At 46.9% G+C, this 16,081-nt stretch overlaps 1 protein-coding gene and 1 long non-coding RNA gene across 5 annotated transcripts in view; one reads left to right on the top strand and one right to left on the bottom strand.

The window, feature by feature from the left end:
• Positions 1-1,972: 1,972 nt before the first annotated feature.
• The window catches only part of FUS (FUS RNA binding protein), a 14,544-nt gene continuing 435 nt past the window's right edge, over positions 1,973-16,081 (bottom strand). The window contains exons 2-15 of one of the 4 annotated variants that reach the window (XM_037898987.2): positions 14,990-15,014; positions 13,817-13,971; positions 12,731-12,872; positions 12,094-12,293; positions 11,450-11,642; positions 9,793-9,827; positions 8,279-8,311; positions 7,842-7,951; positions 6,725-6,854; positions 5,265-5,366; positions 4,483-4,621; positions 4,300-4,388; positions 4,006-4,156; positions 1,973-3,361 (exon numbers count right to left, since the gene is read on the bottom strand). In XM_037898987.2, coding sequence (XP_037754915.1) covers positions 3,322-3,361; positions 4,006-4,156; positions 4,300-4,388; positions 4,483-4,621; positions 5,265-5,366; positions 6,725-6,854; positions 7,842-7,951; positions 8,279-8,311; positions 9,793-9,827; positions 11,450-11,642; positions 12,094-12,293; positions 12,731-12,872; positions 13,817-13,971; positions 14,990-15,014 — 1,544 coding nt within the window. In that variant the 3' untranslated portion in view covers positions 1,973-3,321. Of the gene's footprint in view, positions 3,362-4,005; positions 4,389-4,482; positions 4,622-5,264; positions 5,367-6,724; positions 6,855-7,841; positions 7,952-8,278; positions 8,312-9,792; positions 9,828-11,449; positions 11,643-12,093; positions 12,294-12,730; positions 12,873-13,816; positions 13,972-14,989; positions 15,015-16,081 lie in introns of all 4 variants that reach the window. The other 3 variants (XM_043548988.1, XM_037898988.2, XM_043548989.1) reach the window with 3 other exon arrangements.
• LOC122466267 overlaps positions 15,636-16,081 on the top strand; it is a 24,891-nt gene continuing 24,445 nt past the window's right edge. Inside the window, exon 1 of the long non-coding RNA XR_006291656.1 lies at positions 15,636-15,945. This is a non-coding gene — a long non-coding RNA (uncharacterized LOC122466267). The remainder of the gene's footprint in view (positions 15,946-16,081) is intronic.

Here is a 16,081-nt window from a genome sequence, read left to right as displayed (position 1 = left end):
GGCTGCAGGAAACATCTCTGGAGTGGACAGCCCTGGTGCCCTGCTGTCCCTCCAGGGCAGATGGCTCATTTGGGACCAGACTCAACAGTGCCTGAGAATGGGCTGCAGTCAAGGTGTGCCAGCCTGCAATGCTGAAGCAGAAGAGTGGCCTAACAGTGGTTACACTCAGCTCTACTCCCCATGTCTAACCTTCTTCAAAGTTGGAGAGCATCCCTCCCTGGCCAGTAGCATCTTTCTCTGCATCAGCCATGGCACACAATGTCAGGACTCCCATACAGCGGGAGGAGTGCTCTGCCCTGACGGTGAGGTATTTGGTGCCAAGTCCGACCATCTCAGCTCAGAGAAGGTCTGAGCGCTACCTCCATCAATAGGCACTTTAACCTGGCCTCCCTGTCCTTTGTAGGTTTCAACTCATGGCCCATCTGACAGGGATTGTCCATGTGAGCCTCACCCAAGCAGTTTAGGCAACTCCAGTGCAGGTTGCCCAAAGGCGGAGCCTTGTTACAGGAGAGACAGGGCCTTGAAGCCCCGTGACTGAGGCATGCCTCAGCAAAGGCAGCGGACAGAACTCCGCTTATGGAGAAGCGCCAACTAAACTATACACAATATGAAGAAATGAAAAATGAAGACCAGCTTGGTTGAGCAAGGAGAGTAGTCACCACCATAAATTTGGTAGTCAGGGGCAGTAAGAAGGAGCTGAGGAGCCATGGCACCAGCTGGGCTCTTTATAATGGTGCTCTGCTCACACAGCACCCGGGGGTGCCACACCCAACCCCACTAGTACCACCGAGGGACATTTCCAGCAACTGAGCCTGGGGCACACAGTGGAATGGACACGTGCAAGCACTCAAACAAAAACATTACATTGGCTATCATCCAGTTTGCTGGTAGCATGTTACACACCCCGGTTAGCAGTGTTGCAATTCCATATTTGAGTGCCTTCAAAACTCTTGGATGAAGGCCAGCTGGTCTTGATGAATTATTACTCTTTACACATAGTTGGATTTTTGAAACAAATGTATAAACCTCAATCAGGACACTTCCACAGATTTGTCACCTAAAAATTACTTAGGGTTCAAAAGGTTAGAGGCAAACATCCCCCTCCAAAAAGAGAAGTTGTTCTTGTGACAGTAAATGGTCTACGTAAAACCTTATGTGCATTCCCCATCACACACGCATCTCGCCACTACTGCTGAGCTCCCCCCCATCAATCACACCATGGCATCAGTCTGGAAAGAGATCACTGTCGATCCTCTATCACAAGTGGTTTAGGGCCAGTAACACAGCCACAACTGGTGTATTGCAATACTCTTGGCTCACACGCATTCTAATTTTTCTCAGCCCTATTCCAAAGCATTTCAACAAGAGCAACTCCGTTCCACAATGACTTTTAAATGAGTAGGGAGACTGCAATCAGAAGTCTGTAGCAGCTGGTTCTGAACTGTTGCTACCTGGGACTCTGGCCTACACTTCAACTCAGATTGTACCTGCAAATGTTTTTCAAATTGGATTCCACTGCAAACCAGATGATGCTTTCACCCTGGAATGACACTCCTGCCAGCAGCACCAACTGGGCTATGTAAAGCTTTTGCAATAGGACCAGACTCCCAAAACAATCCATCCTGTTCTTGTGAGAACAGCTGCAGTCGTTCCATGCAGGCAGATGTTAGTATAATGAAGTTTGGAGAGAGACCTCCTGCCTTAAGTTTCATGGTCTCCTTACTTTAGGACTAGACCCCTAAAGTTTGTTGAAATTTTTTTACATGTTCATGAAGTAAAGCTCTTCCTTTACACCATCCCTTTGCAGTTATTTCACACCCCAGAGCAGTGATTTTTAAAATCATGCAACATCTCCCTACATCCAACACGTTTCATTTTGCGGTTTCTTACAGCTGAGCACAAAGGAACTATTGCCTTGCTTAAAAAGCCATGCAGCTCCTAACTGAAATCAAGAAACATATGAACAGTGATACACATTTATAACCTGTGGTTGTTTTTTATTCAGCATGTTTAAGTTAAAGTTTATTACATTCATACACACTGCAGCTCCAACCATAAGAAAGATTGACCTAGACAATTTGCTCCCTTGAAGTTTTCTACAACAGCACTTCCCCTGGGAGAAGTTTACCAGGCCCAGATACAGATGTGTGTCCACCTTTTTACCCATGCCCCCATTTTTGTGCAGATGGACAACAATGCTGTCTGTGATTGTATGAGCAACACCCTGGATAAGCTTTAACTACTACTGGTCACATCCTTGCTTGGGTGGGTTGAGCTTACGAACTCCGATTCTAGAAAAACAGGGATGCTTTTTGTTCACCTAGTTGTGTGGCTCATCACCATAGACTATTGCTCCAAATTCACCCTAATAAGGAAAAAAAATTCTCTCTTGTACCTTAGGCCAAGGGATAACATTTTGCAAACTAACAACTTTGGTCAGTTTCACCTGTGCAACTCTCTAGTCTGCAATAGGATTGCATAGATGTGTACATAATTTGAGTATCTATTGGAATTTAATAGTTCTACTAATTATGCATGAACAAAATAGACATCTGGTGCATGAGGTGGCACTTTTACATATCTGCGTTTAACACATTCAAGGTTGTGTGTCGATGGATATCCCTGTAGTTTGCATGAAGATGTATATACACATCTTATTTGTATTAGATCTTTAGAGAATACAGCTTTCTAATTCTGCAGCTACCACACTTTCCATGGGGTAGCACAAAAACCCAGAAACAAGTTGTTTACCATCCATTCCCTGTGCCCCCCCAAAAACCTCAGCAAGCAAACTTTCTATATAGACACTGATCAGAGGGCTCACACATTGACAATGTCCCTTCTAAGCTGAACACTCCTACGCTGGAGGATGGTGCTTCAGGTAAAGAAGAGAACTCAAATGTTAATGCACAAGGGTAAATCAAGAATTTGGCATTTAAACCACAGCTCATGATGCCTCTCTGCATACGTCTGCTCAATTACATGTTAATACTGTTCACAGCATAATGCATTTACGTATATTAAACACCCATGGCTAGCATTGGGGCATTCCAGTACAGTGACCCCAGCTTTCCGGTATAAACTGAAGTTGCCTTTATTGAAACCCTGGCCCCAAGAAAGCTACACACGGCAACTAAAACAATGGGTTTTTTTTTAATGTAGGGGATTCTTCCAGATACAGGGGGAAGAAAAAAAAAGGTAAAATTGAGAGGGCAATACAAAGTTTTACACAAATGGAACGAGCTTTACAGGCTGCAGCACAAAGTCTGACATACAAAATAAAAAAAGTGTAAGTCACATGGTCTGGGAATTTGTACAATCTTAATAGGGTCTCTCACGGCGGTCTTGTCTGTGGTCACCCCTGTGGAGAGAAAGGGGAAGGATTAGGACTGACTGGCGCGGGCCAGAATAAAGGAAGTATTTTAAGCTTCACCCACAAGCAGCTGAGTGATACGTATAAACAGAAACAAGTCAATAACTGTTTTAGATGTTGTGGCATTATCCACATTTTACAAGAGGGGAAGTAACCTGCCCAATTCATCTATGTTAAGGTCAGAAGGGACCATTATGATCCTCTCATCTGACCATCCAGTACAACACAGGCCGGAATCTCACCCAGCGATGCTGTCATCCAGCCCATGATGTGTGGCAGAGCTACAGATGACATTTGAGAGGCACCAGGCTTGATTTAAAGACCCAAGTGACAGAGAATCCATCACAACCACCCTTGTAAGTTGAGCCAATGGTTAGTTACCTTCACGACTTAAACAAATAACCCCAGGTCTGAACTTGTCTGGCTTCAGTTGCCAACCACTGAATTGTGTGCCTGTAGACTGGCACACAAGCCACGCCCCCAACCTTCTCTTGGATTAGCTGTCTGGGTTGAGATTGTCACCAGTAGGCAGGTTTTTGCAGACCCTGAGTCACACTTGCAGCTGTACAGAACCAGGAGTAAAACCCAGGACAGATGATCACATCATGCCCTTTCTGTGCCAATCTGCTTACCTGTTATCCATCTTTCCTGGCCCAAATCCACCGCCCCGATCTCCACCTCTGCCTCCTCGGAAGCCACCCCGATCACCACCTCGGCCTCCTCGGAAGCCGCCACGGTCATAACCACCTCTGCCTCCGCGGCGCTCTTCCCCAAATCCTCCTCCTGCGGAGGGAAAAACACGCACAGGAGTGAGACTGGTGCCAAGAATACCTCCGAGGCAATAGCATTCGGAGCATACACAATCTCACCCACCCATGGAGGCCTGCCCGCTACTGGTGGGCAGGAGAAAGAATGGTGTAAGTTACCCATGTGTGGTCCTCCGGGCCCATCGGGCTTTGGTGCCTTGCACTGGTTGCACTCATTACGCCATGAGAAATTCATGTTCTCACAGGTCCTGGAAGATGCAGTATTTGAGGAGAGGCATTAGTGTCAGGTAAACCTAAGAGTTTTAACCCTTGGTTCCCCCACTTGCCAGAGCCTCTACTTACGGGTTAGGGCACTTCCAGTCCCCTGCACGCTGCTGGCCACCGCCTCCACTGGGGAAGCCACCTCTGTTACCGCCACTGGAGCCACTGTTGCCACTGCCTCCTCCACCTCCGCCACCAAATCCACCACGACCCATGGGCCCTACATAAGGAGGGGAAGGAGAGAGGTATCAAAGGGGTCCGCCTCACTGAAAGGGACATGTTTATCTGCATCCACAACCCGCAGAGCGCTGATCCTCTGTGCAGGCCAATCTCCAAGCTCAACCACAACAGCACCTGAGAGTTGGATTCAGCAGTCATCTCTTGCTAGCAGCCTCTGGTTAACGTCCTATAACCAGATCACGACTTATTTCACTCTCAGCCACACCCCTTAACTGTGCTTCCCTTGCTGCAGAGCTGGCTGGACAGTGGGTATCCCAGAATGCACTCCCACAAATGTTTTGTTACATCTGGTCACTCACATGCTGAGGCAGATTTTCCCAGCATGCACTGACACAGATAAGATTATGCCACAGATGAAAAGTGGATACAAAAATCATGGCTGACCCATAGATCTACTGTGTACCTATAACCCACAGACAAGCACATGTGATAGGGAGGGGTGCTCTTAACAGGGCTGACTTTTAACACAATCAAATGTTTAAAGTCTATATGGCTAGGCCTTAGCTCAGTCTCTATAATGGTTGCTAGACTTGGTTGGTAGTATCCAGATCCTGAAAAACAGATCACTCTCCTGTTGGGGTGGAGCACCCATCCCCATCAGGAGCAAACACATTTCTAAATACCTCCACGGCCTCTGCCACCCCGTCCATTTCCACCGCCACGGTTGAAGTCCGCCCTCCGGGTAGCGAAGGAGACTTTGATGGGGTTGCCAGAAAACTCCTTTCCTAATTGGAGGAAAGAAACCAGACATGTCAATTTCACCTCATACAGAGCTTTATGATTGGCTTTGTAATGGTCTAAAAGGAATGTTCCCACCCCACTTTAACCCACAGCTGGTTGAATTTTTTTTTTTTTAAATAATTCCTATCCTGGGATGGAAATTTGGATTTGATTTGTCCCACGTTGGGATGAAAACTTAGGATCAATTTTTTAAAATTGGGAAGTTCCGATTCAAATAACCAGTTTGCTGTTGCCAGATAGGAATATGGAGTTTCTGCTTGGCTTGACTATCTGTCCCAGCAGGCACTCTTTAGGCTGCTGCAGTTCAGATGCCTCGTGGAAATAAGGTGTACATTTAACGGTGAGAGTAATTAACTGTTGGAACACTTTACCCAGAGTTGCGGTGGATTTTCCGTAACTGACCATTTTTAAATCAAAATCGGATGTTTTTCCTACATGCTCCAGGAATTATTTTGAGGGAAGCTCTCTAGCCTGGTGTCACACGAGATCAGACTAGATCACAGTGGTCCCTCTTCTGGCCTTAGAATTGCTAAAGATACATCTCCAATGCACAACTCCGTGGCTGTGTTTTGTTAGTTTGAGACCACAGTGCATTGTGGGAGATGTCGTCCAGCCAGGAAGCCTAGCCCAAGAATGGGCTGAGGACCTGAACTGCAACTCCCAGGACTGTGATTGCCATATTGATGCAGGTGAATGTCCTGCCAACTAAAAATGGATTTCCCTAATGGAAAACAAAATTCCAGCAGAACTGAAATCTTCCCACAGGAAAAAAAACAAAAAACAAAACCTCATTTCAAGGCAACTTGTTTTCCCACTAGAGAAACAAACCAGCAGGATTCCTGACCAGCAGCGCTTTAACCCCTCTGTCTCTGAATCAAAGCAGGGCACTACAGCCAAGGGCGTTTCCACACATGGAGCTATTCCAGAACTGCTACTGCATTTAAAATTCACTTCCCACTTTCAAATTTGAATTAATTTTCAAATGTAGACAAGCCTTAAGACATGGCATGAAGAATGAATTCTACTCATGCTGAAGTTAACTGAAGCCCTGCCCTTGACTCAAATGACTGCAGCACCAGATACTACAGTAGCCAAGTATTATGCAAGACATAAGTATCATCCCCATTTCACAAAGAGAAAAATCTAAGGTTCAGAAGGGAAGTGACTGAGCAACAGATCACTACTAAAATTAGAACTCCTCCTTCCCTGTTCTAATCCAGTAGAGTAGATCTCACTCCCATCCCAGAACCAGGGACAGAACCCAGGAGTCCTGGCTCCCAGCTCTACCATTTATGCTGCTTCTTCAGGAGCTCCTTGGCCCAGCTGGATGGAAGCAACTTACCATCAAACCAATCGATAGCTGCCTTGGCAGATGGGGGATCATCAAAAGACACTGTGGCTTCCCCCTTTAGCTTCCCGGTCTCACGGTCTGTGTACAGGTTAATCATGGGCTGCCCAGTTTTCTTGTTTGTCTGAAACACAAACAAGGGGTACATCTCATGATCTTAGCTTCTGGAGTAACCTACAGCTGAAGACCACCCTGTCCACCTCCCTTATTGGGTGGACTGAAAAATGGAAGGAAATATTCTATTCCTTTAGACTAGGGACTATTTGAGAAATTGGCATAATAAAGGATCTCTGAAAACCATCAACAATAAGTCATGAGTAAGGCTAAAATTGTGTCATGGTTATTTTTAGTAAAAAAGTCATGGATAGGTCACAAGCAATAAACAATTTCCAAAGAGAAAACAGGACACCCGCTCGCCCTAGGCATCCCTGTTCCCCTCCCTCCACATGAGGCCGTTGCCCTCACTAGAACCCTGAGGAGGGTCCCCTCAGGAGGCTGTGGCCTGTCGCTGGACCTTGTAGGGAGCCACATGAGGCTGTTGCTGGAACCCTCTTAAGGCCCCGCTGGCTGCCAGCTCCAGTCCCTCGGCCCCTGGGGCTGCAGTAGAGAATGGAATAGGGAGGTCTCTGGAAGTCACGGATTCCTGACTTCCATGACAAACATAGCCTTAGTCACAAGGATTGCAAGATGGTCACAGCAGGGACTGCTTTTTTATCAGTCAGATCCACACTGGCACAGCACCACAGTACAAGTCTAGGGTACTAGTAATATCTGTATACTGCTTACTGAGTACCTTCCATCGTTCAAAGCTTTTTAACAAACTAAACCTTGCTCATTAGAAGCATATATCCCAGTTCTATAGTGATATAACTGGGAGTCTAATGCAGGAGTGCTGAGCCCTCATCTCACCTGCCCTATCCCACGATATCCCCCTTCCCTGAACCAGAAATACAGGAGTCCTGACTCTTATTCTCAGCTAGTAGACCAAACTCCCTCCACAGTAAGAGTGCTTGGATTGTACGTTAAGGGCAAGAGGCAGAGGGACAAGAGAAGTGCTGTTTCGCCATGCTGTTCTTGCTAACCCAGACTATTGAGTTCCCTGTGCTGGTACCTTAATGATTCCTATTTGCTTGAAGTAGTCAGCGACCGACTCGATGGTGACATTTTCACCGAGTCCCTGGACGAAAATGGTGTTGTTGTCAGAGTTATCCTGTTCAGAAGCTGCAAAGTAAGCGAGTGTCACTCAGTTTCATACCCAAGGATCAAAAGATTGAGAAAAAATTATCCCGCTGTAGACGCTACAGCAATAGCTGTGTAACAGCTTCTTTAACAAGACCACACCTTAGTAGGTACTCCGGCTACACAAGAATTTCATGCAAACTTTCAGTTTAAGCTGCTCTAAATTAGCTTTTCTTTTTGTGAAATGGGTATGATGCTTATGTCTTAGGGAGATGATCTGAAGTTGATCTAATTTAACACAAAATACTCCCACAACACAAGAGGTAACTGATGCTGTGAACCCACACTTATTTGGGAACAGTCACATACCAGGATCATGGCGCGGTCCTTGGTCCCGGGGCCCTTTTGCACATGAAAATAAGGAGAGATCTAGTTAGTTGATGGAAACTGACTCCTCTCCCACACATACTAAACATATTAAAGACAGCAGGCCAGTGTTGGTACATGTGCTCTGAATGTTGAGCCTACATTTACTTTAGCCAAAGGCAAAAATTCTGTGAAGTCAGAGAACTTAAGGTACTTCGAAGACAGTGCTGCAAAACCAGTGACAACTCCTTTTTCAGATGTCATACTGCACACAGAAAACGCCTCTTTCCAACTCTACGTGGAGGGTCAACTACAAAAGCCCTCCTAACACATGTTTAATTCTGCTTAGCATCACCTTTTGAGGTCTGTTTAAATTGAGACCTTTGTGTATACAATTTAAGTAGCTGCTACCCAAAGAGATCTTTGTCCACATGTTTTTATACACCTTTGTCATTCACATCCTTCAGTAACATCAGGTTGTAGCATCATACCTCTTGCTACCCTGGTTAGCGTCACAGTATATAACCACACACTTAACAGCTTTAAGATTTATGCAGCGATATAGTGGCTTTAGCCCATGCCACACATTTACAGTGAACTAACCTTGCATAAATATAGCTTTGTTTCACTTAAACCATTATTTACCTATACAAACCATTTATATATTAGTATTTTTGCTATATTTAGACATTTCACCCATTATACCTTTAATCACACCCAGATCAGATCAATAATTATCTTAATGAACCTAAAAGCATATGCCCAACACTGGTCTCTTAAAACTAAATTGACCTGGTCAAGAGATCATTCATGCCAAACCCTTTTCAGCAAACCCATGGGAACTCTCCTGGAAGTGTTCAGATACATTTTGTTTGGTATGTTTGAGTGCAAAAATACCTTTTTTCTTCTTAAGATATAAGCTTAAATATAAACCATCTTTCTTAAGGTATAAGCTTACAAAACCATGTGATGTAGTCAAAGGGAAGTTTACACAAGACCAAAAATTCATTCCAGTTTTTGGGGACGTCCCCCATTTTCTTTACCAGTAACCATAAAAAGGTACGTAAACTCTTTGCATCATTATCCTCAGGACTGCATGCAATTCCATCACCACGTTTTAACTCCAAAAAATCACCAGCACTTAAAGCTTCTTGTGTGTTTTGTTTTTTAAAAAAGGAACCACACACAGACCAGACACTTCTAGGAAGTAGCACTTTTGTTTTCATTCCCCAAAGCACAAAGTTTTTGTGTGTGTCTTGTTGCAAAACATTCAACCAAGATGTATTGGCACCAAGAACTTTGGTCAAAGTAGAAGCCCAGTGGATGTAGAAATAAGTGACACCATATGTATCTCAAGAACTCATTTGGTATAGAGGGCTGCAGAGGGTGCTCCCATAGGTTATATCTGATAAATGGTGGCTTTTCCTAACGCATAAAGGTTCTGCATATGAAAGACAAGTCTCTGGAAAATATATATATACTTTTTTTGGTTCAAGTTTTGAACTCTTTGGACTTACCACCAAACTTATTGAAGCCACCACGCTCACCACCGCTGAGGAGATAAGTTAGAAGATAATGAAGCTTTTTCCATGGCTAAAAGGTTCACTAAAACTACCAGATCTTAAAATCCTGACCAACACTTGTTTTTTCCAGTTCTTCCTGAAAGCCTAAAGAATGCTCCTTTCAACCTTGTTCTGTCCCTCAGCATATTTAGGCTTTTTATTTATTTATTTAAATACACCCTTTTTGTCTTGTAAAATTGGAATGGACAAATCTAACACGAGTGCAACTTTGGCTTCCAACCTTCTCCTATTACTTCAGCCGTCGTGATGTACACTCGAGACAATGCTGACTCCTCGATGCAGTCCTAGCGTGCGTACGAATCCATGAACCGCATGTTACAACTTATTTGTACAGTGTATTCCCCCCGCCCTGGTGTTGATACCACCTAAACATTGATACGTAGAATATTTGCTTTGAAAGCATATAAAAAAAGCTAACCCAAGTTCCCTAGCATAGCATAATAAACTGATTGACCACTAAGCCTGGACCTAACATAAGCTCTCTCCCTTCCTCACCCTTAGCTAACATGTGGAAGGTGGAGAATTGATAAAGTTCATTGACTTTCATACCTGTAGCACATAAAACGCAGAGTTTGTTAACAGATAACATGTAGTGTTAACAGCAGATAACAAGTAACATCAATACTTTGATTTCCCCCCCAACCTAATACTCACCTTTCTAAAAAACACAATTTAAACTCCAGATCAACAGAGTTCACAATCAGTATTATTTAACAACTGTTTCTCAACCTATCGTTTCTTTTTAATAGACCACTGAGCAACCCTCTGCTGAGGGAGGATTGTTACACCAGGGCAGTTTAAGACACTGCTTTTCTGTGTGTATATAGTGAGATAAACCAAAAGCAAGTCATATATAAATGTGATCACAGCTGCTGAAGCTGCTAATTGGGTGCCCAAATACATCCTTTAACCCATGGAATATCTCCAGTGTGTGGATGGACCACAGAGTTAACCAAGTTTGCAACACAGGTTGTAAGCAACCAGGTTGGGAAGAAGACACAACTTCTCCTCTGACTGAGGAGACTTACATCCCTTGTTTCTTACCAAGATGACCCAGGTGCTTTGGTGAACAGATTATAGCACCAGATAAATTGCAAATAAACCCTTGATGTAGAGAGATTTATACGCCCTTTGAATAGCGATATTTATAAACCTTCAGTATATACCTAGACAAGGTAGCATGTGAATTCCAAGTGCTTGCTGAACTTTCATTGTGCATTTGATATGTTAAGACACACGTTTGATGTCAGACACACAACTCTGATAGTAACCACCAGTGGGGTATTTTACCCCCATGCATAAATTGTCTACTGTAGATATGAACCTACACTGGTTCTTAAGGTAGACAGTAGTGGGACTCTGCCCCATACATACAAGAAAAGCTTTTATAGCCATTCAATCTCCACCCCCCATAAAACATTGCAACTCCCTTAACACATGCAGTATGAGGACATGGCATTCCACCCATGCATACAGGAAAAGCTTCTACATAAGGCAACACATCCTCCCCAACACGTTAATTTCAGACAGTGCTAGAGACAGTAACATTTCAACCCACTCCCTCTCCCACCACAAGCGTCTAGACACCTACCCCATGCCTCCACGGCCGCCACGGCTGCCTCTTCCGCCACGGTCAAAGCCACCCCGGCCATATCCTCCTCTGCCCCTGCCACCACGGTCTTGCTGGCCACCTCCATAGCTGCTCTGATCCTGGCTACCGTAGCCGCCACTGCCACCACCACCACCACCACTCATGGATGACTGGTCCTGGCCGTAGCTGCTGGCTGGGGAGAAGAAGGACATGTGCTCAAAGTTACAAAAGGAGGACAATTTCAGTGGTCAGAGCAGGGGCACTGGAATCAGGACTCCTGGGTTTATCCACAGCTCTGGAAGGGAAGTGGGGTCTAATGGGTTAGAGCAGCACTGGGAGTTCATATTCCTAGGTTGCATTTCCAGAGCTGCCACTAACTTGCTGCATAACCTTGCAACAGTCTCTCAATATCCAAGCCTGCAGGCTGGGGAGGAGGAAATAAACTCATGGGGTTAAAAGTAAGATGCCTGCATGAATAGCCCTTAAAAAAGGGTAACGTATCAGCTTTAAGACACATGTAATCCTCCTTTGAGGACTGTAGTGACTACTGCTCACCATCAGCCTGCACAAATTTGGATTCCCCCTACACCAAGTGTCCCCAGCTTTCAACCCTGACACACAGAGCACAATTAAGATCAACTCACATCCACTGCTGCCCCCGCCACCGCCTCCTCCGCTGCTGCTACTGCTGCTGTACTGGCTCTGCTGCCCGTAGCTTTGTGGAGGGTTGTAAGAAGGCTGCTGCCCATAGGAGCTCTGTGGTTGGCTGCTGTAGCTGGACTGCTGGCTGTAGCCTCCACTTGGGGGCTGGCCATAGCTTGTGCTTTGGGAGCTGCTTCCGTAACTACGGATTAGAAAAGATCACTGCCCTTTCCGCACACATCAAGCCTCTTTTCAACCCACCAGATATTTGGCTTGATCAGGGAAGATAGCTTGGTCTAACAGCTAGAGCACCAGACTGAGTCTTGGGTGCTCTCTCCAGCTCTGGGAGGGGAGTCTAACAGGTTACAGCAGGGGGGTGGGGTCTAGTGGGTTAGAGCAGGGGAAAAGGGGAGCTGGGACTCCTGGGTTCTACACACAGTTCTGCCACTGACCGTGACTCTGCGCAAGTCCCCTCCCCCACAATCTGTAAAATGAGATTAAAACTTCACAGTAGGTGTTGTGATGTTAAATGTAGAACCGTCTGCAAAGTGCTTTAAGATCCAGACACAGGGTGCTAGAAAGGGGAGAAGGGACACATGTAGGGAGATCTATGGGAAGACTAAGACTCTTTAGCCGTACCTTCCAGTTGTCGAGCTGGCTGCCGGTGGCTGGGAGTAGCTAGGATAGGATGAGGGTTGCCCATAAGATGTCTGAGAGGTCTGGCTGCTGCCATATCCTGTTGTTCCGTAAGCTGGGGGTGTTGACTGAGTGCTGTAGCCAGCTAGTAAAAAAAGTTAAGAGCTCCTTAAAACATGGTGAGGCCGGGTCCCTTTTATACCTGAGCTGCACTGAAACAACTGAGAGACACCAACATATCAACACTTCATGTCTCCACAGCTGCTTTGGGAAGGCAGTGTTGCTTAGTGCATCAAGTACTGGATCATGACTCAGGAGAAACGTTCTATTCCCAGCGCTACCACCAGCCTGCTGGGTGCCCTTGGGCAGCCTCTTTGCTGCCCTGTACCTCAGTTTCCCCATTTGTAAGACCAGGACAATGACACGAGATTTACTGATTTAAAGCACTAGGTAAGTATTAACACCCTAAACCGCTATGTATGGGGAATCCCTCCATCAGCCCTGAAATGCAGGTACCTCTGGGGATGCGATACAGCAGCTGGTTAACAGATGCACAATTCACAGCTTAGGGGAGGAAGCCAAGTAGTGCAGCAAATTTTAGGCAATTCCTAACCCATACATACACCAGGTGATGCAGAGACTCACTCTCTCCCCCATGCAGGATGGAAGGTGATACAGAAAAGCCTGATTTTGTACTATGCAGCAGGGGTGAAAAGTGTTACAAAGGCGCTACTATGACCTGTTCAGGAAGCTGGCAACAGAGTAACTACCCTTGATATCCGGGGCCAAAGAGCGTACACATCCTCGAGGCACACACCAGAGAAAGGTTAAACTGGGTTTATAATAGTTGCTGGGGTAGGGACTGAACCAGCAATATAGCTGCATTAACAAATGGATTATTTGATGGGACTGGCCATCTGGAGAGCAGACTGAAGGGCAAATACTTGGTTCTGTGTCACAGGAGAAATAATGCTTAGCACTCAAAGTGATTGGACTTGCTGGCAGTGAAAACCTGCTTCACTTTAGTCTGAGTTGAGAAAATCTTCCAGAATGCACCATGCAGCTGGATCAAGAGACTCTGGCACTTACAGCTTTGGCTCTGGCTATAGGAAGAACTGTAACTGTTTTGTCCATATGCTGAGGTGTCTGCAGACTGGCCATAACCGCTGTAGCTTTGCTGGCTGTAGGGCTGGCTGGTTTGCTGAGAGTATCCCTGTCCCGGTGGTGCTGGGTAGGCCCCATAGCTGAGGGAGAACGATCAGACACACCCTTCAGGTTAAATATTCCAGATAAGAGGGAGCAAGGCTCCACAGTTAAGGCTGCAACAGTTTAGAGCGTTTTTCAAATGTCCCATATACCTAGAGAAATTGCCATGACACATCATGGCACCGTATGTGGTGCAATTTGGGAGCAATCACAACATGTTAGGAGCCCTGAATACCCTGAGCAGCCACAAATCAATGAATTTAACAGCAGGGACTGATGGGGTTTGTCAATTGATCTACAGGGCAATAGGTAGAGAAGAGCTTTTTGCCATGTTTGAAATATTAACTGATTAATCCTCAAAATCCAAAATGACAGGTTAGGGCCTAAAGCATGTGACTGAACTGGACATTCCTAAGGACAATAAAGATATCAAGAGTTTAAGAGTACCCGACAAGGGATATAAAAGCGTCAAGTCCTAATGTGGCAACTAGCAGTCTTTCAGTCATGACCCTTTGCAATATTGTGCTAGATACAGAGTCCTAGCCCCAAAGAGCTTACAAATCAAGGGGGTCTAGGAGGAAGCTCCCTTTATGGTCAGGTTATTGCTTAACTCCGCTGTAGTGGGGCGTTGTTGGGGGGACTTCTCTAAACCAGCTAATGTCGGCCACTGTTGGAAAACAGGAACTGGGGTAGATAGGTGTACTGATCTGATCCAGGCCACAGGGAATGAGAATGGACACCAGGCTAGATAGGCCCCTGGGTCTAATCTGGGGCAGCAGGGAGGGGGTTGGGTTATTGGGCTATGCAGGCCCATGGCTCTGATCCAGGGCTTGATGGTACCACTGATGTAAGACACCAATGGAAGCGGGATGAAGGGAAAAGATTCCTGGGATGAATCCTCCCAGTGTTCCAGTGATATGAGCCAGCATTGCCCCCCTTTTGCAGAGCCCAGACTGACAGCTAGGCAGGGGTATCTAACACTCCCGTCCTTTGCACCACATACTAACACCAATCTATACTGCCCCACTTTAGTAACAGAGAAGCGGGGAGGTTTACCTTTGGGTGGCCGGCTGGCTGTAATCTGCAAGAGGAAAAGGAACAAATTAGACACCAAAGCCCTGATCCCAAACCAACCCCCAGCTCCTGTGAGGACATATTTTGGGGGGGGGGGGATTGACATGGATGGGGAAGGGGGGGCGCTGCTACAGCTCTCAGTCCTTGCTTGTGTGCAGGACTGGCCCCAATTGCCCTGACCCAACCCCCCCATGCCCTCCCCCCAAGTGCGGTGGGATGGATCACCAGGATTCACCCTGATGTGGGTAGCACAGCACTGAGGCAGAAGTGAGGGGGGTGGTGTATTTACACCCCAGCCAGCTGTGGGTGGCAAGGGGGGGCCTTTACCCCCTAGGGGAGCTATCAGGGAGCATTAACCCCGTGGCTGGGGCACTGGGGGTTAGTTGGGGCTCACACACTGCGCTGGGCGGCCCTTTAAAGGCAAATGGGCAGGGACGGGGGGAGGGAGAGAAGAGACGGTTGATTGGGCAGTTAGGGTCCAATGAACCCGCGCCGCGCGCCAAACGCGATCAGGAGAGGCGGAGTGAGAAAGTCCCCGGATGAAAGACTGCGGCAAAAAAAAGACGGAGCACGCATGCGCCAACTCGGGCACGCGTGCCCAGAGCGACACCCTCCCCCTCTGCCGCGCATGCGCACCCTCACTTTCCTAGAGACGCGCGCACACACCTGATCGTCACAACCGAGCATGCGTTACTGCGCGCGACGCCCTTCCTCTCCTCCGCCACCACGCGCTCCCTGACCGGCCACCCGACGCGCGCGCCTCCTCCCGCCTCCGGCGCGCAGGCGCCGTTGCCTCACGCGCGCCGAAGGGAAGGGGTTTCCTCCCCCCCCCCGCACAAAATGGCGGCCAAGGGCTTTGGTGGCGCAGTTTAAAAAAAACGGGGGGGGGGGGGGGGGGGGGGGCTGGCCGAGCCCCCAAAGCGTCGAGGACGGGGCAGGTACGAAACGGCAGCCACAAGGAGAGGAGCTGGGGACCCACCCCTTTCCCATAATGCACTGGGCCTCCCACCCCGCCGTCAGCATCCCGGGGGAATTGCTCTGATGGCGAGAGACCCACGCCCCTTGCCCAGCCCC

This window comes from Chelonia mydas, chromosome 6 (assembly GCF_015237465.2).
Source record: "Chelonia mydas isolate rCheMyd1 chromosome 6, rCheMyd1.pri.v2, whole genome shotgun sequence".
NCBI classification, from domain to species: Eukaryota; Metazoa; Chordata; order Testudines; family Cheloniidae; genus Chelonia; species Chelonia mydas.
Note: the sequence above shows the minus strand (reverse complement) of the source record. Positions and strands in the feature narration are given on the sequence as shown.